The 22,254-nt window shown below is 40.0% G+C and overlaps 1 protein-coding gene and 1 long non-coding RNA gene across 5 annotated transcripts in view; one reads left to right on the top strand and one right to left on the bottom strand.

Moving 5' to 3' along the window:
• The window catches only part of GALNTL6 (polypeptide N-acetylgalactosaminyltransferase like 6), a 424,227-nt gene extending 408,010 nt beyond the window's left edge, over nucleotides 1-16,217 (top strand). For all 4 annotated transcript variants that reach the window (XM_086890290.1, XM_086890291.1, XM_023924965.2 and 1 more), the window contains 3 exons: nucleotides 652-768; nucleotides 6,991-7,140; nucleotides 12,894-16,217. In XM_086890290.1, coding sequence (XP_086746416.1) covers nucleotides 652-768; nucleotides 6,991-7,140; nucleotides 12,894-13,061 — 435 coding nt within the window. In that variant the 3' untranslated portion in view covers nucleotides 13,062-16,217. The remainder of the gene's footprint in view (nucleotides 1-651; nucleotides 769-6,990; nucleotides 7,141-12,893) is intronic.
• Nucleotides 1-22,254, bottom strand: part of LOC147653044 (uncharacterized) — a 78,123-nt gene that overhangs the window by 32,544 nt on the left and 23,325 nt on the right. The window contains exons 2-3 of the long non-coding RNA XR_015287174.1: nucleotides 12,293-12,493; nucleotides 8,368-8,479 (exon numbers count right to left, since the gene is read on the bottom strand). This is a non-coding gene — a long non-coding RNA (uncharacterized LOC147653044). The remainder of the gene's footprint in view (nucleotides 1-8,367; nucleotides 8,480-12,292; nucleotides 12,494-22,254) is intronic.

Here is a 22,254-nt window from a genome sequence, read left to right as displayed (position 1 = left end):
GATTTTCCTTTTAAGAACAAGTTACACTGCAATGTTTGCAGCAGGCATGCAGGAGGAACCTCCATGGGTAAGCATAGGTTTCAGTACAGATTTATTAAGTACTTTTTAAAAGCTTAAGTTTCAGTGCAGATTTGTTAAGTACTTTTTAATTTTGTGCACTTCAGGGAGTAATGTGTGACCTTATTTACAATGGTGTTATTGTGTCAAAGAAAGAGCATGGATTGGAACAGGGCATGCCTGGATTTTGAATGCATACGGACTGCTCCCATGCCTGGGAGAGACTCATACAGAAATCTGTTCCTTCTAATACTGTTGGTCTCTCTTGCTCTCACAGGATGGAAAAAGCAGTCAGACAAGTTTTGAACTTCTCAGAGTCTTTTTCTCTTAGTTTTTTTGCATGAAGATATTTCATAAGACCTACTTTTCATTGTTAAGCAGAATATTTCAAGCTTTGCTTCTTCTGAAGCTGCTCCTAAAAGGAGTAGTTCATTCCAGGACATGGCTCTCTACCCTGTTAAAAGTAATTCTTGCCAGTTTTACATAACTGATGATCAGTCTCAAGTCCTTCAGAGCTAAACTCCAACCCCCTTACGTTGAAAGCTCAATTCTGCAGCCCAGTTTAATGTGAAATATTGCTGCTTGGTTTTGCAGATTCGAAACGTGGCAGCCAACCTCTGTGTGGACAGCAAACACGGAGCCACAGGGACTGAGCTGAGGCTGGACATCTGTGTGAAGGACGGCTCAGAAAGAACATGGTCACATGAACAGGTATTTTAATGGTGGAAAGAGAAAAAACAGAGTAACATTGTTGCTTCTCTTTCCCAGTTTTTAAACATTTTCTGAGGGCTTATCTTTTTCTTAAGGTAAAACAGAGTGTAAAAATAATTTTTTAATTATCACTGACCTTAATGGCTTTTACAGAGTACTCCTTAACATAACCTCAGGAATTCCAACAGCTACCTGGGCTGTCTTCATTTCCAAAAGGAATTACAATGCCCAGAGAGCTTTTTGAGGTCCCATTCTCTCCTCCTGTGTCATGAAAATATTTTGATTTTGGTTGAGTTACCTGAAAATATTTTAACTATAGTACCAGGCCTTTTAAAACTCCAGACATTGTCTATTTTTATTCTTTTATCTCAATAAGCAGTTATATTTTAAACAAATATGAAGCATAAATGAGATAAATGGGTAAAAGCAAGCAAAAAAGCATTTCAAAAGACAAGAAATCATAAAGACTCAAAAAAAGCTTTTATTTAGGTTGGTTAGGTAGAAAACTATTAGTTCTCAGGCGTTTGGAGGAAAAGAACCTCAATTTTTACTCATTTTGAGTGCCAGAGGAAAAGGATCATGACTTACAGGCTATGGGTCTTGCCAGTGTGAGCAAGGAGACTCCAGATTAAAAGTACAACTCAGCTATTTATTAGCAAATTTAGGGAGCAAGTTTTTCACAGGAAAAGGTCCCAGATTAGTAAAAGATTCCTAATGCTGAGGAGAAGAATTGACCTGGCAGTCACACATGGCACTTAGTAAAAACTTAAAAACTCAGGAGAGAGGAGTCCTGAGGGGTATTTGAAGTGCTGATGTCAAAAAAAGATACTCTGAGGATACCGAGAAATGCAGGAGAGCTGCAAGTGCATGAAACTGAGAAGCTCTGAAGGATTATCACAATTTAGGTAAGTGCCAACATTGCAAAAAAGGAAGTTGCTGAAAGAAGATGTCTTCAGACAGCTACCAAAGATACTGCATGGGAATAGGGTGCCAAGACAAGATAAATATAATTCTGTTTATGGCATACAGTAATTCAAGCAGTTAACTAAGGGAAGGTCTATGGTCCAGACTTAGACCCATCATAGCGTTCTCTGGCTTTAAAATCTGCAGAGTTCCAAACCCTCCTCAAGAAGTGACGGGGGAATGCTGAGGCTGGCAGATACAATAAAGGAGGGAAAAAAAGTTTGATGAAAAGGTGAGAGAAGAAAAAAATGTTAGCAGAGAAATGGGCAGCTTGAAATATCCTTTGAAAGAGTAAAAGCTGGAACAAGGGGGAAATGGTACAAAGGGAGAAGGGAGGAATCCATATTTCAGCGTACTCCAGGGTGCTACAACGTTTGGGATCAGTCTGGATCTAAAAGTCTTACTCTGTGTTAAGGACACAAAGTGACTTCATTGGAATCAGTAGGTGAAGCTAACATGAAGGGAGTTCAACCAGCCAGCTCCTCAGATCCCAGAACCAGAGCTGGGAAGCCTCAAGCACTTCAGTGCTCGACGCGTGTCCCAGGGAGACAACACGAATCGTCTCCGCGGGGCTGCTGGGGAGCAGCGCATACTCTCGCATTGCCGGAGAACGTGGCGAACTTCCCGGGAGCCCCTCACTCATCCCTGCGGCTGCGGTGCGGCGCGCCGGGCGGCAGGGGGCAGCGCGGCCCAGCGGAACGGGCCCGCCGCCGCACCGGCCGGCCGCCCTCAGGGCCTGCCGCCAGCCCCGGGAGAGCCCTCAGGGCCGGCCCCGCTCACGGCCACAGCCCCTCACGGCCACAGCCCCTCGGGACCAGAGCCGCTCACGGCCACAGCCCCTCACGGCCACAGCCCCTCGGGACCAGAGCCGCTCACGGCCAGCCCCGCTCACGGCCACAGCCTCTCGGGACCAGCCTCGCTCACGGCCACAGCTCCTCACGGCCAGAGCCCCTCGGGGGACAAAAACCCCTCACGGCCACAGCCCCTCGGGACCAGCCTCGCTCACGGCCAGAACCCCTCAGAGCCAGCCCTGCGCTGCTGTCACGCTCGTCTGTGGGGCGTCAAACCCCGGGCCAGCCACACAGAACTCTTCTTCCTTCTTTATATCTCACGGATTTTGTTGCCTCCATGAGTTCTGCATACACTAGTAGAAACTGGCAGTATTAATGAAGGTATCGAGTATTCTGTTATCATATTTTGTATAGCATGGATTGATGCTGAGCTGAACTTGTAACATCTGGTATAAATTTAGAGAGTTCAGTGGCGAGCTATAGAAGGTTAATGTGACCAGTCCGACAGGCATCGGTGCCAGGCAGAGATGATCCTTTGTGCCACTTGATTCATGTCATGTTACCAGGGCAGGAATTAAAAGCTGACAGTCTCAGCCACCGTGCGAGGGGCACAGCCTTTTAGCAGACCCCAGGAGAAGAAGACGACCTTCCACCTCAGGGCTGTGCAAGCCCCGCTGGGCAAGCAGCAGTCAAAAGCTTTGTGGGGAGATTGCAGGCTTTCTGGTAAACAAGAGATGGGTAAGAAGTGAGGATGTGTTGCTGTGATTTCTGGAAGCATTCCCAAAATTAAGAACCAGAGGGGAAGAAAAGGGACAAAGGATATGTAATAGCACTGCATCCTTCCATCTCTGTCTTCACAAAGCTAGCTTTTAGCTTCAGGAGAAACTGAGGCTATGCTGGACAGATAACCAACAGCAAAGGAAAATAGCATCTATCTCTTATCAAGTTCCCCAGCCTTGCCAGGGAATGGGTGAACAGGCACCATCTCTAACATGGCTCAGCAAGTGCCCAGCTCTTTCTTCTCTACTTGGAGATATCGCTCAAGCCAGAGCCCAGCTGTGAAATGTATTATTTCATCTTTGGATGGGGGTACATGTTGTCCCCTCAAGTGTAATGGCACAGTCAAAGCACAGCGCCAGCTGACGGACCCCAGCCAGACAGCGAGTAATTGAGCGACGTTGCCAGGCTGGAAAGCATTAATGGCATCAAAAGGGCCTTTGTCCTATAGACAGTCCCAGGCCAATGGCTCTATCAGGCAATCATTCTTCAAGGCCCTGTGCCAATTATAAATGAAGCTGGAAAGCTGTATTTCCCAGTTACTGCATGACAGGGCTCGGCTACATGAAAAGGCAAAGCACGAGGGCTGAGGGGTTGCTTGCTTGCAAATGCAGAGGATGAGGCTATGTTTTACAGACTCTGGTATGAGAAAAGGTGAAGGAGGAGAATGAACGTCCAGGACATTCATTCTCCTCCAGAGAGAGCCAGGACAGAGTGTTTCTTGGGTCCAGCAGGAAACAGTGAACAGCAACCCTATGTGTTACAGGTGAATATTCAGCCTGCTGTTTGTTAATAATGTGTCTGAGAATTTTGTGCAGCCTTGTTTCAAATCAAGAAGTAGTCAGAATGAATGAAGTACAAAAAGGGTACAAAAAGGCTCAGCCATTTCTTGTAAAATCTGACATAGTTTGTTCCTAACAAAGGAACAATAAAATCCGAAGTGACAAGTGGTGGCAAAGCAGAGCATTATGTACTCTGGGCTCCAGCTGATAACATGCAGCATTGTTGGACATTATGCAGTAGAGAGATAATTTTTATGTTTGCCAGATTCAGTGTTAACTAGAGGAAAATTGCTGTTTAAAAGAGGAAAGTTTAGAATTATGAGATTGGATATACTGTACACCTTCATGTTGTGTCTGTAATTGCAAGATCTTAATACTAATTGGTTATATGGAGAAGTATAACCTTTTTTTTTCTGTTTTTGGGGTTTTTTTCCCCTCTTCTCTCTCTTAGTCCTAAAACTGACTTCCTGACCCTAACAAAGTTGATTCTATAATAATATCACTAGGGAGAAGACATACTTGTTGATTTAAAAATAAAACAGTTTTTTAAAAACTGGAGGATAAAGAAGGAGGAAAAAGAATCTAAGCTAGTCAAAACATTGAGATCTAGTGTTACACAGATCCTGGTTTTCAGTGGAAGGGAATAAAACCCCCCTACTGTTACTATGTCTTGACTTGCAAACAGGACACAGCCCTGGCAGTCTTCAGAAACCACAGAGGAGTGGAAAGAGCAAAGTCTGGATCAGTATGATCTGGTTTAAAGGCTGGCTTGAGCTCTTTCAGGTGTACCGATGCATTCATTCAGTGGGGTAGTAGTTCTCAGGCCAAGGTCCAGAGAGCAGCAAGAATTGGTCCCTCAGCTCACCACTCATGCACAGAATGAGAAATTTGGCAAGCCACCCACTGGGAAAGATGAGGATGGTCTTGAAATAGGATCTCTCTCTGCAATAGTGGCAATGAGAGTGAGAATATCACAGAAGCACTGTTCCACACCATTCCCCTAGGTATTTGTTATTCATCACTTCGCACTCTAGGTTTATTACGTGTCTGTGGAAAGGTAAAGGATAAGATGGAGAAAATGGCTTTTGTTGGCTTTTCATTAAAGGAAAATTGTCTCAGGCTTCTTTTTTCCTGAAGAAACAGCAGTATAGTTTTTTTTCTGTACCAAATCTTACTCATGTCTTTGCTTGTGAAATGATAAGTTATTGTAGGGAGACCATGATGATGCTTCAAAGAAATGTGAATAAAAGTGGAAAAAAGACTTAACCTTTTGAAAAGCAGAAACTGCTTTGAAAATAAGGTTAAAGATGTCCACTGCATTTTACTGCAGATAAATGTAAAATGCACTCTGGGAGATAGAAGACATAACCAGGACACAGAGACAGATTAAGAAAACATTCCCTAGAAAACCTATAATGCAGATATAAATAGGGAGTAACAGCAGCTAACAGAGAGAACAAGGGCTCACAATAAGACACAGAAAAAAATGGTAAATATTCAGATATTTGCTTATATTTAGGACCTTTAAGCCAAGAGAGACATTAACACCTTTCAGATGCAGTATTCAGAGGATGGTACAGCACTGAAGATACAGTATTTTTAAGAGGTGTTTCTTTTAGGAAGACCATGGAAAGAAGGTAACTATAGCAATGAAAAGGTTAAAACCTGGGAACCACTGCAGAATTGTTCAAGATCAGATCCACATGATATTTATTAAGCTTCAATTTATAGCTGATTCTATCAGGGAATGTACACAGTAGAGGAGCAGGGTGCTAGATAAGGGTCAAAAGGAAGCTGAGATGATGTGTTGGAGACAGTCTCAATTCAGTGTGGGGAGGTGAACTCAGTATGGGGAGCTACTTCTCTGGACGACAAGCCTGCCTGCAGTTCCACTTGAACCATTTCAGCTGAACAGTTTCTACTAGCAAAGTTTGCTCATTTAAAGAGAGCTTCACTTTCTCAGTGTTACATTTCTTTTTCTTTTTTTTTTCTGTGGCAAATCAAAAGTCATGCAGAAAGCAAAAGAATAGCACTCACTCAAAAAAGAAAAGAAAAAAAAGAAAGAAAAGAACCTCTCAGCTCTTGACAGAACTTCTAGGTAATAATTTACAGCTTGCAACCTCTTTTCTGCAAGGATTGGTCCATGGAAAGGAAAATGCACTCCACTTCTTTAAATTTGATGCTGTCAGACCTGTCACCTTCATCTGATGATTGAAAGACTGCAGTGTCACAGCATCATTTCAGACAGCTGGTGTCTAATTGAGAAGGATTCCTCTATTAACTGTGACCCTCCATGACTCCTCTCAGGCAGTGAGAAAAAGGTCTTTGACAAGCTGCCTGTAGCTCACAGGTTTCACAGCAGAAAGATCATTTAGCATGTGTTGTTTGGGGAAAAAAGACAGTTGAGAGAGGCAATGGTAACAGTGTCCCCTGTAAACAGAAGGAAACTGTTCACTATACATAGGAAAGAGACTGTGATGGGAAGATCTCTCTGGGCAGCTTTTTTAGACCCAAATAAGAGCTAAAGGAACATCACTGCTGGCAGCTTTCTGACTCCTAGGTAGCTGAAATCCTAGTGCATACAGGTGCTGCTTTAACTGGGGTAACTAATGGCTTTAATATGGCATGTCCCCTCTTGTCTCTGCAGTACTGTGTCACTAGAGACTTTATCCTTCCCTGACATCAGGATTGTGCCTTCCTGGGGTATATTCCACATGGCTACTGATGCACTTCAGTTAAGGCTGTTGGCATCACTGAATCGTACACAAGGCAGGACCTTGTTCAACCAGCATCTGGGATGTGCAGAAAGGGTATTCTGCATTAAGCTTTGTGTGTTATTTTAAATGTTTTTCATTAATCAATTTTCATTAATCATTAATTATCATTGTACTGTCTGATTGTTTTCCCAGCTCTTCACCTTTGGTTGGAGAGAAGACATCCGCCCTGGGGAGCCACTACACACCAGGAAGTTCTGCTTCGATGCCATCTCACACAGCAGCCCTGTCACACTGTATGACTGTCACGGGATGAAGGGAAACCAGCACTGGAGCTATAGGAAGGTCAGAGTCACTGTGGGGCATCTTGGAGGTTCAGACCATCTTGAGTCTAGTTTAGCACAGGCTTGTGCTTTCACATCAAAGAAACTGTGTTTCAAAATCCACCACATCCTATTCCAATTTAATTTTGTGGTAATCTCTCTAGAATGTGTTCCCTTTGAGCATTCAGATATTTAGGTCAAATTGAAATGAAAATGGATCTGATCCAGCTCAGAGGGTGTCTGTATTGGATCTGTTCCCTGAAAGGTGTTTTACCATTCTGGCGCTTCAAGATGCTTGTGTCATTTTAACAGAGGCACTGTTGGAAATATTTTCATCCAATGTGACAGCAGCAAGACACTCTTGTGTTCATGAGTTAAATGTATTTTACTACATTTTAAAGATTATAAGTGGCAGAAAAATCTGCCTTAAAAAACCAAAATAAACAAACAAACAAAAGGAACCAAACTAAAACAAAAAACCAAACAAACAAACAAACAAAAAAAAAATATTAAAAGCACTGCTGTAAGCCCAAAGGAGGCAGGAGTTTATAAACTAAAGATAAGCAGCTTAGACACTACTTTGATCTGCTGAATTTCAGCCCATTTTTATAAATCACTGGAAACAGGAAGTCAAGTAAGAGACTGTCAGAGCTTCAGTTATGGTAAAAAGTCCTGGTAATGCTACTGATTTGTTGTCGTTGTTGTTAGGGTTTTTTAATAGTTTATAAGCAAGTTGCCTTGATTAAAGATTTCACTAATAGGCTCTGTGTTCCATTCAGAATAAGGATTTCTCTGAAGCGCTGAGGATTTCTCTCATACATGCTTCAGTCTTCGTTGACTTGCCTTGCCCTTCACCTTATTGAAGCTGAGGCTAAAGTACCAGGAATTGGTCTTTGCCAGATAAACCTCAATACTGTTTTATAGTTTGAAAATATGTATAGTAGAAAACTAATTCAGAACCATTAAAAATAGGTTTGAGTGCCTACTTATTAGTTTGTGCCTTTTTACCTTATTTATATTGCAAATCAACGTCTGCCGTAGGATCTTCCAGAAATGTAATCCCTTTGAAGCTGAGGTATTACTTGTAAGAAAGTTAGAATGTATGGGGAAGATATTTGGAGGATATAAATTGTGGTGGTTGTATTGCTGCCTATCTGACTTTATAATGCTGTAATAATCTCTTCTGCTTCAAAACCCTTCCTATTTATCTTTTTGCCTACCCAAGCTGCAAATCAAAAAGTGCTCATACCTTTAGCATTTCATTGTTCCTTAATATAGCTGGTTCATAAGACAAAATGCAGGTCTGGAGCTACCATCTGTAAAGCTCATCACCTTTGATGAGGACAGAATATAGCAGGTACCTAGAAAAAAAATGACATTTGGAAAAAATACATGGTGTAAGTTTTATTGAATTCTCTGCACAGCTTCATTTTTAATTTCCAGAAGGCTGACAGGGCTCGTATAAAAATTCTCAATGTGAGACAGGCATTTCCATCTCAGCAAGAAACACCACAAAGTTTTGTTTTGATGGAAGTACTGACACATTCCTAACTGTAATCCCAACCTGACAGCAAACTGGTCAATTTGCATAAACCTTCAAGTTAAGAAACTGCACTAGAACAATAGAGCTATATATACATGGTTTTCTTTAAGTTTAGTTTTAGGTTGCTACATGGTAAGTATTTTTCAATGTTTCCAGTAGTGTTTCCTCAGATAAAGGGCAGATTTATATTAGAGATTTCTGGTAGTACAGCTATAGCTCTAAAAACCTTCTATGTGATATAATCCTTTTCCAGTTTTGAAAGCATCTTGGCAATAGATCTTTTATTGATTTCCCCCATACAAAACAAAAAACTGTACTGGATCTGTACGGGAGCCTTTTACCTAGGGAATGGTATGCTACTGAATCTGCACCCTAAATAAATAAGAATAATAATGTGGTTAAGAAGGAAGCATTCCCTTTTAAAAAACAGAGAGTAGGTCAGCCACTGTCTTCTGTTCTCTGCACCACTTACAGACACTGTAGCTTCCTAATGGTCATGTATTCATCCTGCCAAAAATTCTTCTCATGCTTTAGCAGAAATGACCTCGCTTGTCAATGTGTGATAAGATACATAATATGAAGCATTTCTTACCATGCTGCCATATTATTTCTATAAAACTAGAAGAGGTTTTCATTCATTTAAAGATGAGTCTCTTCTCATGACCATTTGCATCCTTGGGCCACTGATAAAAAGTTACAACTATGAAGTGATTACAAACTGCTGCAAATGCAATTTGAAGCCAGGCTCTATTTTGAGATTCCATACTCTGATATCATAGAAATCCTAACAACCTGGATTTGGATCCTGGTGAATAAAAACAGCTTAAATATTTTAGTGGCAAGTAGAATACATTAATATTTTACTTTGGGTAAGGAGTGCTCTTCTGGAAAAAATTTACAGCCTATCCCCATTACATGCACTTTGCTTCTCATTGCAGTGCAGTCTCAGAGCGTGCAAATCACATTCTTTTCAGATGAATTAAGCCAAAACTACCACTAATAAACATGTGTCAAAAAACTGCTCTTATTCCCATATTGCTTAAACTACATCTGGGCAGCTATTTGAAAGTCTTGTAAGTCTGCAATATTAAGTAATCAATTTTCTTAGGACCAATCTGAAATACTGTTCTACAGCCAAGTATACCTTTGAGAAAACCCTGTAAGAAGCAATGGAGCAGAATAAATCAAAGCAGTACTCCAAACTTTGCTGTGGGTTGTAAATAGAAGAATGTGAGTAATGCCAGGACAAAAAATATTGGCACCATATTGGAGCCATGTAAGATATTAGATACATGTAAAGAACCTGTAATTATTAGATATTTGGGAGAATGGCTTTAGCTTCCCAAGCTAAAGCCATTTCTTTGAGTCTGTTTGATATTCCTAAGCATGCCAGAGCCAATGATGAGCAGTGCCTATTTATGTTCCTCATAGTGAAGGAGTATGCCTCTGGTTTTCAATTTAGCATCATTCTGGGCTGACAGGTAGTGCACTGATTCTGATAAAGTATGATTCAATTTATGTACCACTGGCCCACTACTGCTATTTGTAGAGCAGAAGTATCCACGAGAGGGCCGATATAGTAGGTCTCTAAAAAGAAACAATTGTGCAAAATCAATTTCATTATATGGTAATTTTACTCTTAGCCTAGTGATTATGATAGATGTTAGACTGACAGCATCAAAAACTGTGCCCAGAAGTCAGGGGTTTGCTCATAGTGTCCTGACAGCTGCAGGGACAAACTGTAAGAGTCAGTTTACTCGTCACATGGGAGGTGCATAGATTATTCCCTCAGACAAAAACATGTCATAGTGGCTTTTATCATGTGGACATCAGTCCTGCTAAAACTGCACTGGAGCTCCCAACTAATTTCAGATAAACTACCACAGCCATCAGCTGATAATGACTTCCAGTTGCTCTTGACATTGGCCGTAGTTACAGCAGTGACCTATAAGAAATGAAAAGCTCTGTGTGTCATTACCAACCCCCCTGAACTGTCGAGACCAATTATCGTATGGAGGATGTTTCTCCTTCAGCAAATAATCTTCAGGCTTGCCTTCATGCAGAAGAAAAAAAAACTATTCTGCATTCAACTGTTACCCCTTGAAGTCCTGGGCCTGTTTCCACTGAAATCCAGTGGAAGATAAGACCACCAGGCATTGATCTTAAATCAGCATAAGCTTGAGATGATAAATTAATAGGCCTTTATATATAGCTAAGTCAGCCAGAAGTTTTTCCAGAGTGGTAACTCTGTCCCTATTTTTAAAAGACACTTTTCTTTCTTAATAACCAGACACTCTAAATAAAAGCACCAATAAGGCTTCCCTCAAAAATTGCCTGCCTGTGCTATTTCTACAAGAAACTTTCAGCTTTCTGAGAAGGCTGGAGTGTTTTTCATAGCAACCTTTTTGTGCTGAAGCTGTTTCCTTTCTTCTTGTACCAGCTATCTTATTAAAGCTTCTAGTATTCCAACTTTGGCTTCTTAATAGCTTGGCTGGCCTTCATGCCCAGCTATACTGCAAGGAAAATGGTATGCCCCCTTCCTTCAAGGTCCCACCTCAGGCAGGGTGGCCATGGCACAGTCACTGTGTCCTGATTTCATGCAGTGCCACTCCATCAAGCTCTTATTAGTACAGGAGGAGATGGCAAAGTGCAGATGGGTGCTTGCAACACCACATAGGGTGCCTGGCAGTTCTTGCAGGCCCACCTCATCCTAGCAGGGACACAGTAGCCCTTTGTACACAATACAGTTACCCCCTTCTTGCAAGCTGAAGTATCCTGCCTGCTCTCCTTGTAGAACATGAGAGTAGGGCCTCTACTCTTTTGGTTTGGTCCTGTAAACTTTGATGGCATCCCTCTGACTTTCAGTCTGGTGGGGAGGGTGGGGTGTGTGTTCATCCACTGGTTTTGGGAAAAGGCTGATGCTGAAGGTAAGACAGTGTGAAAGGGAGATGTAACACCAACCCCCTCAGCCAGAGCTGACTTTTTTTTTTTTATTTCATATATTAATTTTAAAAAGAGGCATTGTACTTCACCATGTTTCCACAAACCACAAATTAATGGATTTAATCTTTCCTAAATTAAGATAAAAAAAACTTAATTTTTTTAAGTGGTTTTAAATAGCTTCTGTTTCTGTTTGTTTTCATACTTTTTTTTTTTTTTAATGTGTGGTATTTTTAAAGAGAGGTTTCTATGGTTGTTGCTCAGCACCCAAAGTACTTCTGTGAGTTTTTAATCAATTGCAATTTGACAAGTAGATTTTTTTTCCTTCTTACAAATTGGGCAAGCAGGCACATCCTGGATTAGTATTAAAATACTGTCAGGGCATCATCGGCATGGAGGGGAAAAGCCTGAATGTGGTTTACCAAGAGTAATCTGAAATTTATTTGAACAGATGCAGTATAGTCCCTGGAAACTTTCAAACCATCTAATGACTCTCACATCTGTCTTTCTCAAAACACTCGCCTACATAAACTAAGTATATTGAAACTACCCAACTCACCACCTGCTAAACGGACTGCTTTCACAAAGATTCACATCAGGTTACTTAATATTCACTCCAGTTTTATGAAGTAAAATTAATAAAACTAATCATTGTAAATATGCTTTTTAAAGCAACTTAATCTATGCTTACCCTCTCAAAATCTCCATATGGAGCTAAATCAGTGTTAGGATTTCCGTCTTATTAGGAGAGAGTGTATTTCAGTGGCTGGTCCTAGCGAGTCCACAGGCACTGAATGGGATGAGAACATCAATCCTGTGTCCATCTGTCCACCTCTTCAGTTAATATTTCTTTTTTAATGTCTTCACCAAGTTGAAGATTTTACAGCTCGCCCTGCCAAGAAACACAACACTGTCGAGAACAAGACTTCTCTTAAAAAAACCCAAACAAATCCGTTTTTCAGGTTCAGACATTTAAATAGGCTCCAAGCAAATACATGGTATGCAAAGGTATTAAAAGACATTCTATTTTTTCATTATATTATGCGGTTGTTAGTCAAAGACCAGATGATGTCTCCCTCTTTCTTGAATCCCCACTTTCATAAAGGATAATAGCCCAAGGGAAGAAATACAGTTTTCTAATAATAGCTGTTGTTGTTACACAGGGTTAGTGCACAGAGACCACAAAATCGTTTCAAACAGGGCTGTGTTAATCCATGTTCTGTAAAATTAGAACACTTCCAATGATTTGGCATTTGCTACTTAATTCTATTTTTTTTTTTTCATTCCTGTAGGACAAAACTTTGTTCCATCCGGTAAGCAGCAGCTGCATAGATTGCAACCCAGCTGAGAAGAAGATTTTCATGAACAGATGTGATCCTTTATCTGAAACTCAACAGTGGATTTTTGAACATATTAATATGACTGTTTTAGAGAAATTTAACAGCAAGGCCAGTTCCTAGAAGGAAAACAAAAGAAAAAATGAACACACCTATTTACATACAGACTGCAGACTACATTTTTGCCAGCATCTGGGTCAAAGGAGTCAGGAATTATATTTCCTAGATCCAGGAAATCTGTTCTGAGGATTAAGAAAATGCCACAGCAAGAGCCAGCAGGCTGTCCTTGTGGATATACAGTATCTGGAGAACTTGGCCAAGAGCCTCACCGGATGCTGCTGAGAACTTCAGGCTGAAAATTCCCTTGCTGGTCAAGGGAAAAACTTTGTTTAAAAACTGTTTAAAAGTACTCCAAGTTAATAAAGTAAAACAAAACTCTAGAGTTTCTCAGGTCAAATCCTGCTGTAGTGAATAGCTCAGAACAGATGCTATGATTTGGGATGGGTTTATGGTGTGCATGACGCCTACAGGAACCTGAAGAAATCCCAGGTTTTAGAATTAAACATGCTGGTAGAAGAATAATGATGTCCCAGCACTCCCTAGACAAGATATGTGCTCTGTTGACATTCTCTTAATAAAAGGTTGGGTTAAGCAGGTTTAACCCTCAGAACTGCTGCAATTAATTTTAAATACCTCCCTTTTACATTCCATTCATTACCAAAATAGGAATGGTAGAAATCTTAGGGTCTAGAATTACACTGTAGTGAAGCATGAAATAAACTGTACGGTTTTGCCCTCACATTTTCCCCCTTCAGGAAAAATAAAGCAAAGCAATCAAATTTCTATATATGATATATTTAGCAATTGTGATTCAAATCCCATTGTCACACAGGGTGAGACTTTTTTTAGTGACAAATATAACAGCAGCAGCTGCAGCATAATGGAAGGCTTGTGGTCTATCTGTCTTTTTTAAAGGTAGAATCTTTACCAACGTATAAATTAAATTGAAAATAGGCTGGGGGAAAAAATCAGGAGGAAAGTGGGAAATAATTGCATAGTGCATGCTAAACCAGGACAGTCAAATTAATACTGGTATGCTGCCATCACCTAGAAGCATGTTGACTCCCTGCAGTGCAGTTTAAAAGATCTTGCAGAGCTCTTGACACAGAGGAGTGGAAAGAAAAATTGACAGGAAATCAGTTAGGTGGTTTCAGAGTTTTTGAAATCTGTGATAGAAATCATGTTAACTTTCAAGAGTGAGCAAGTGAATGGTATTGTAGAAGTCATGAGGGATGAAACAAGAAGTGCAAGCAAGTCACACATTACAATATTTTGGTACTTTAGGCACAGGCACCATTCAGGTTAACACAGACTTCCGTCACACTGATGATCATGATGGGTCCCTCATACCTATCAAGCTGTTGGAGAGAGAAGCCTCTAAAACATTTTGGGGAGGGTGCCTGTGGTTCTTCTCAGTTCACAGTGATGTGTGGAATGTGACTGATAACTTTGAGATTGTACAAGGTAAGAGTGAGTATAAATTTATATCAAGTAAATATGTGGCTTTCGCTTGAAAGACAAATTTTGAGATGAAAGCACCATAAATGCAGATAGATCACATCCTCTGTGCTGTAACTCCTTTCAGGTTCCAAAAATAGCATTTGTAATTAAGTTGCTTATTTTGAATGCTGGTGAGGTGGCTGACTAACCAAAATACTGATGTGCAATCTACCCTATTTTAAGGGAGTGGAGTGACTGTGTTTTGTTTATTTCTCCTTAAGTTCTGTTTATGCACAAAGAGCATTGATTGCAACCAGCGGATGGTTCCAGTACCAGAACCAGTACCAGTGTGCTGTTTTATGGCAGTATCTTGTAGTTGCAGGTCATACAAAAGTTTTAGGAGGGAAATTAAGTCCTATAGCATTCAAGATGCATGCACTTGGGAAATTGTGAAATTTCCAATATATTGAGCAATTGCTGCAAGTTATTGAAGCGATCTTTCAAATAATTTAAAGGGTGTCCATAGAGTTGTCATCTTATGATTTTAAAATAAGTGAGTTTGTTTAGGTATTATTTAAATTTAATTTGAAGATATGGTGTGCTCAGGAACAGAAGAAATAAGGTTTCAGTATGAGGATGCTTCAGTTTTGTTTAGCTGTCAGTACACAGAACCAGCCTAGCCTCTGCAAACTGTCCATTTTCCCAGATGGGGTGCTCACAGCGTCATTTATTTGCAGCCTGATCATGAGGAAAGAGGGTTTGGGAAAAGAAGAAAATGGCTGCCTCAAGTATAAATGCAGCCTTCAAGCTGCTGATTGTAACTGGCCCCAAACTGTCAGTCTTGGAAGCAACACTGTATGCCCAAAATAGAGAGGCAAAGGAGGATTGCTAAACCAGAACAGATTGGTAGGGTTATATTGTTCAGTGTCTGACTGCATCTCAATGGTCTGATTTTGAGATGTCTGATGGGAGCTAGGCTGCTCTTAGGGCAAAGAAATTCTATTCCTTTTACAGCCCTTGTTGAGTCATATTGCACAATGCCTTACACTGCCAAAGGAAGCCTTCCACTTACTTGTAGCTGATCAGAAACTGTAAATTCTAGCAGTTCTTGTCAGAAAGCAATCTGTGTGACTGCTAGTCAGATGTTGTGGACAAAGAGAACAGTCCTTGCACAGGACTCCTTCAACAAAAGTTTTATTAATAATAAATGATCATCACTACCTTTCACTTCAAGTCTGTCTTGGGTGTTCTCCAAAGGTTTCCACTGGTAAGAGTATTTCATTACTAATTTACCATTCAGAATTTCTTTAATTCTTCCTGCAACCTTATCTTTTCCAGCCAATAAACTTCTGAACAGTTTGATAGGTTAGGGACATGTATCTTCCTCTCATATTTCTCCAGGAGCATTTAACTCTAACACGTTTCTTCAAAAGACTATGAAATTTCTTCACAGATTTTTTTTTTTAAATACCATGTAGTATGAACATATTTTAAATGTAGTGGATGGGTGGAATTAAGTCATGTGGGCTCATCATTTCAGTGGAGCTATACTGATTTCCCCAGCTAATGACTTGTTTCAGTTTTTTTCAATTGATTATTTTATGGCTTTAATCAAGATGTCTGAAAAGAAAATATTTGTATCTTTCAGAGTTCATCTACTCTAAATGTTTTCCATTTAAGGTTAGATGACCATTTGACCATTTTTTCTGTGGCCAGCAAACTACTACAACCTGAGAGAGCAACTGGAAAAACTGAAATAAACTTCAAGTTCAACTAAAACTCTAAAATAACATGCTTTTTTCCTGCATCTATTCCAGAATCTAAACTAAAGAGGCCTTGGGGTACAGAGCTCAAAGGAGAGAGGAGGAGCTGGGAAACAAAGCCTTTCATGTGTGGGAGAGCAGCCTTCTTGCAGAGAAATGACAAGGCTTCACTTTTCATTGGCCAAAGTCGTATTTCAGAAAAATGAGATTGCTTTAGAACAAATATTTCTGCACAATATGGATATTTTAATAATATAATGCATTATTCCTGAGTGCAATCTGTTTATGAATAAATGGTCTCTAGCTGCTGAACTAAGTCTGCCTAATGATAAAGATAGACTGAGCTTGAATGGAAGCTGACAAGCACTTAACAACCTTTGATTACTGGCAATTTACCAGGCATCATTGTCTCCAGTGACCTTAGTGAAATCTTATACCACATAGAAATGTGTATAAATAGCTTGACCAAATTGATTAGATAGGTGGCACTTCTGCAGGAGTGGATGTTACCTTTGTTTAAAAAAAAAAGTCATAATCACAATTAATTTGCATTTTTTCTGATAACTTCTGCAAGGGACTTAGTGAGGGAGACCCTTTTAGCCTACCTGGATGGATTGGAGATGGATCATTTTAGGAAGGCAGTACTGGCAAGCATTCAGTGTGGCTGACACCAGGGGTGCATCCATTTGCTATTTAAAGAGCATCTGTGATGCTGATAACCCAGTGCATTTCAAGAGAACACAGCATGTATGTTAAAAGAAAGGAATATGATAATGGTTTTATTTTTCTTTTTTAATCCATCAAGGTTGTTAGGGAAATAATTTCAAAGCCCTTAAAAACAACACAAGCTGACCAGAAGTAGTGTTTTTATAGCTAGTACTAGTATTATAATGTTCATTTATTCCTTTGTTTAACCCACTCCCAAATATGTTCCATATTTTCTTAAAAAGAGCACAAGAGTCCAAGAGTGTTTTTATATAACATTTTCAGGATCTTGCCCTGTCTTAAAGTTTTAGAAAGCCTTTAAAAAATTAGGAAAGATATAAGAGAAGGTAACATAAAAACCCAAAGGAAAATACTTATTATGTCTAGAGTACCGAGAGACTTTGCTAAATGTTTCCTAAGATAGCATTTTTCGACTGGAAAATTTTAGATGAATAAGTAATAGAGTTATTAAAGCTTTAGTGTGTAGTACTTTCTATTTAAGATTTTTAATTAAAAAAAATGTAGTGAATTTGTGTGATTAGCTGCTGACAGGTTGTTTGGGTTTTTTTAACCACATGTAGTACATAAATCTGTTCTTAGGTCTCCTGAAATATTTCTCTCCTCATATTTCCTTGTTATAATTCTGAATGCACTGGATTTAAGAAAATCCAAACATATGAAAAAATGTCTGAAAGGTAAGAAACATATGTAAAAACAAATAATGAGAAAGTTTAGCTAGAGAAATTCAGAGAAATGCATCACATTTCCAAAGCTTTGGCAGCATTCAGAAAATATATTTCCTCTTTGGTTTTCTGTTCTTTCCATCTATCATTAATATCAGTGGGGCAGGACTTCTGAAACTGGTGTTACTAGCATTTGGACAGCACAGTGCCAGAGGAGAAAAAAATCTAGGAAGAGCTTCTGAAAAAATTGCATTCAAACATTGCAATCTGGTATGGCTTAAGATTCTCTTTGTTTCTTAGGCTTCTGTTATCTCAGTATTTTTTTCTTTTCCACTGAACCTGGCAGTGCATTAGGTGCTTCAGTGGGCCTTATGAAAACAATGCAGGCAACAGAGGAGCAAAGAGGACATGGGTTAAAACAATTATAATTTGTGGCTATCTAAAGGTGTGTTTACCACAGCACTGTAGGTTAATTATACATAAAGAGGAGTTTGTATATTTTGTGCAGCCACTTCAGTGGATGCTTCAGGGAATAGATGAATGAGAAGGAGCCTTGCAAAGTGGGCCAGCAGAAAAGCCTGTACTCAGTAAAAGATGTAGAAAAACTCAGAATGATGCATTTTATAGAAGCAGATGAGTAAGACGAGAGATAGATATCATGGACAGTGTACAGAATAATGGAATGTAAGGGGAGTTGCAGTGAGGCAAGTCTGGTGAGTGGTACTATCTTAAAGATATTAAGACATAGGAAAGGAAAATTCGGTCCTCATTAACCTTAGTCCTCATTAATCTTATCAGGATCCCTAACACTGTCAGGATCCCTAACACTGTCAAAGTATTAGTTGATTTAATTAAGTTAATCCTTGATCTACCCACTAAATGACTCAACCTGGAGGGAACCACAGCCCAAGCAAATTTCTGCTATTCACTCTGAAGCATCTAATTGGCAAACCTTACCACTAGGCACAGTTTAGTAAAAAACCCCAACTGGAACCAGAACTAAAACAATCAGCCCAAAATATCTGTAGGCCTCTGGCATCCCTCTGTGAAAAAAAAGACTAGCCTAAAGGAGTGATTGATGGTAATGATCCTAGATTAAGAAGATCAAGAATTGTGAGCTTTCAAGGAGGTGAAAGGCCAAATGGTGAGATTAGGAGTTGGCAGTTTAATTGAGAGAGGAAGGAGGAAATAGGTGGTAAAATGGAAAACATTGGAATTGGGTTTAATTCCGTATATGAAGGAAGTATGACCTACAAGGGCCAGCCTCTGATAATTTTGGATACCTCTTCATAGCAGGGCTTGCATGTTTATTTCCATCACAAATATTCAGGAACTGGAAGGCAATCAAGCCCTTTTGCAAGGACTTAAATTTAGAATAAGGAGAATGGCCTCATCTGAAATGTATTGATTGTGAAATACATGGGCCCTTGAGTTTGTTCTGCATTTTCCACCAAAGGTGTATGTGTTCCTGAGGATACTTTTTAGATAGTATGTAGAAGCAGAACATTATGGTCCACTTTTTAACCTCAGTTTAAGATTTCTCTGTATCTCAAGCTTTTTTGAAAGAAGAAAGGTGTTTAGCTAAATTTTCCTAGGCAATGTCAACTTGGATCAATGTGAAGTAGCTCTGCCTACTCCCTTTACAGATCAAGATAACAAGCGTTTCTCTTCGGACATCACATACAGCTCTTAAAAAAAAAAGAAAAAAAGCCCCTTTTTTTTTTAAAAAAAAAAAAAAAGTTGTGGTTCTGCCTTCCTGGCTCCTTGCAGCATTCACCTCTTTTATGCATTTCAGTTATTTTATGGCTATTTTTCTATTTTGTGTTTCTTCCCTTCACTATCTGCCAGAATCCTGGTCTTCTTTCTTCCCACCTTTCTGCTCTGTGCCAAAGGTATTTCTGCTGTTGCACATCCCTTCTTCAAGATAAGATTGACTAAAGCTGCTTTGATCTTGACTTGGCAGAGCCTTAGGCCCTTCTGCCTCGGGGTACCTGGCTTGTTCTAGCAGAGGGATGGGGAGGAGAAAGGCACCTGAGGAGAAGGGAGAAGTTCTATCATTATTATTCTGTAGTCTCACTACAGATTTTGTCCATGGAGGAGTTATAGATCAGAGCACAGACAGACAAATAACTTTGAGGGGAAAAAAATGCATTGGTGATCTACTTTCTCATCCATTTTCAAAATTCAGTGCTGCCCAGAGACAGGAGTATGTAAGAACAGGAAGCACCTTATTCAGTGGATATCCTTTGTACAAATGTTTAGAAGCAGCTGAACTTCCTGACTTCAAGTTGTTATTTGATTATCCCTACTGAGCTAATATGAATACAAGAAACTGAGTACAAATATTTTTTAAAGTGGGTTTTTTTTTTTATAAGCCACCAAGGGGTTATAACAACTTTAACTGAAGGCATTTTTCCAAATCTGAAGTGGATGTGTAATCTGTGTTGAGTACATGATACAAGTTTACCTCTAGTCAAGCTGCAGAGAGTCAGAGGGGCTTTATTTACAAAAAGAGAGAGATTGTCTAATGTGCAGCAGCCTTTTGCTTGCAGATGTACAGGGCTCTTGTTTATTCCCCAGCATGTCAGCAAAATCAATATCTATAATGATTCCCATTATCAAAGCAACAATTGCAGAGATGGCAGTAAAACATCGCCTTTTCCTTCCTGCTAGAAGAGAATCATTTCACTGATTTCCTGTATGTCTTTATGCACCTCCAGAATTTATTTGTGACTGGAACATATGGATAAAAGTTATACCCTGTCCTTTCACTAAAAAAGTTCCTAGGAAAGCAGGGTACTAGTGTAAAGGCTGTACAAATGCACTGTCCAAAGGATTGTCAGCCAAGGAATGGGGGTTTCATACAAAAGAAAAACAAGACCCCCTAAATGGACATGACCCAGCCATGGGCACTCACAGTGCAGAAAGCCAAACATGTCCTGGGCTGCACCAGGAGCAGTGTGGGCAGCAGGGGAGGGAGGGGATTCTGCCCCTCTGCTCTGCTGAGAGCCCACCTGCAGGGCTGCATCAGCTCTGTGGTCCCAGCACAGGAAGGACATGGACCTGTTGGAGCAAGTGCAGAGCTAGAGGGATGGAACACCTCTCTTGTGAGGAAAGGCTAAGAGAATTAGGATTTTCCAGCCTGGAAAAGAGAGGGCTAAATTCTTTACTGTGAGGATGGTGGGATACTAGCATTGGTTGCCCAGAGAAGTAATGGATGCCCCATCCCTTGAAGTGTTGAAGGCCAGGTTGAATGGGGCTTTGAACAACCTGGTCTAAGGGAAGAGACGTCCCTAACCACAGCAGGGGAGTTGGAATGATAATATTTTTTAGGTCCCTTCCAACCCAAACCACTCTATGATTCTATGATGCTATGATTCTGAAGTTTGTTTTCCTTTGTTCCTGTCATAAGCCTCCAAGTTGCAGCTAATGCTCTACATCAAAGCATATCATGGTAGTCTATACCTGGAAGGATAGTGATGCATCAGGCCTCTGCTGGGAGTTTTTCATACAAAAAACATAGCAGCATGGCTATACAAACCTGTTCTTTGGGGTTGGAGATTGTTCTGCACTGGTGTTATCCTGGCAAGGTGTACATTCCTTCCAACTTTGGCCTGACCTGCAGTTTTCCACCTCAAACTCCGTTGATTGAAGTAGCTCGATACTGCCCAGCTCTCCAGGTAATGTGGTTCATTGGTATCTCTCAACACCTCCAGCAGTCCAGCCCACACAAACACACACACACACACACCTACACGCACACACATCTATTGTTAACAAGTGCTAGGTAGCAAAATAGAAATACATGGTCCCTTCTGAGCCTCTGAGGTGCTTCTACTTATCAGCTAGTCTTTCTGACGGTCAGAGTGTTTTCCAGGCATCTCTGTGAATAAACACACTTTCCTGCAGGTATCCTGCAAAATATCCATTTCTCTCACTTTTCTGAGAGTCTGGAATTACAGCCTTCACTTGCTGTTAAACAACGTTCAGGACAAAATATTTCCTGGCAATTCAACTATTATAAACTATATATAAAGGGCCAAGAAGAACTGGAGACAACTTTGTGTAATCCCTGTCCAATGCCAGTAGGCAAGATAGCCAGTAATGAGCTGGGCTGATAGGCAGCTAGTAGAGATCAATCAACAAGCAAGGCAGAGTTTTCTAATTTTCTGTGAAACAAGGTCAAAATATTTGGTTATTGTAATTTAGGAAATATAGCTCTCTAAAAAATGGGGAAAATATTTTCAGGTGTGTGCATTTAAAGTATTATACAATAGACTACAATTAGTAATATATACATTATAATAAGTAAAATTAAAATATACACTTCTGTGCTGACTAGTCTGAGATAGTTGGCTTAGATGGTATTAAACAACAGCTGTAGAAACTGACCAACTTAATGATGCATTACAATAATGTTTTCAGGACATGCTTAAAGGATTTACAGAGAGCACATGCCTGTAAATTTCTGGACTGTAATTAAGAAGCTGAACTATGGAATAAAAATTGTGCACCTGTCCTATTTTATATTTGGATGTATTACGCAAAGTAAAAGATTGCTAAACAGCAGTTTCAAAAAATTACCATGATCTGAATTAATAAATACCTCTCAGAAGCTACAGCATAATTTTTTCAGTTTGTTGTACATCTCCTGCTGCTAAAATA

This window comes from Cyanistes caeruleus, chromosome 5 (genome assembly GCF_971803275.1).
Source record: "Cyanistes caeruleus chromosome 5, bCyaCae1.hap1.1, whole genome shotgun sequence".
Lineage (NCBI taxonomy): Eukaryota > Metazoa > Chordata > Aves > Passeriformes > Paridae > Cyanistes > Cyanistes caeruleus.
The sequence above is the reverse complement of the archived record's forward strand: the minus strand, read 5'-3'. Positions and strand labels throughout refer to the sequence as shown.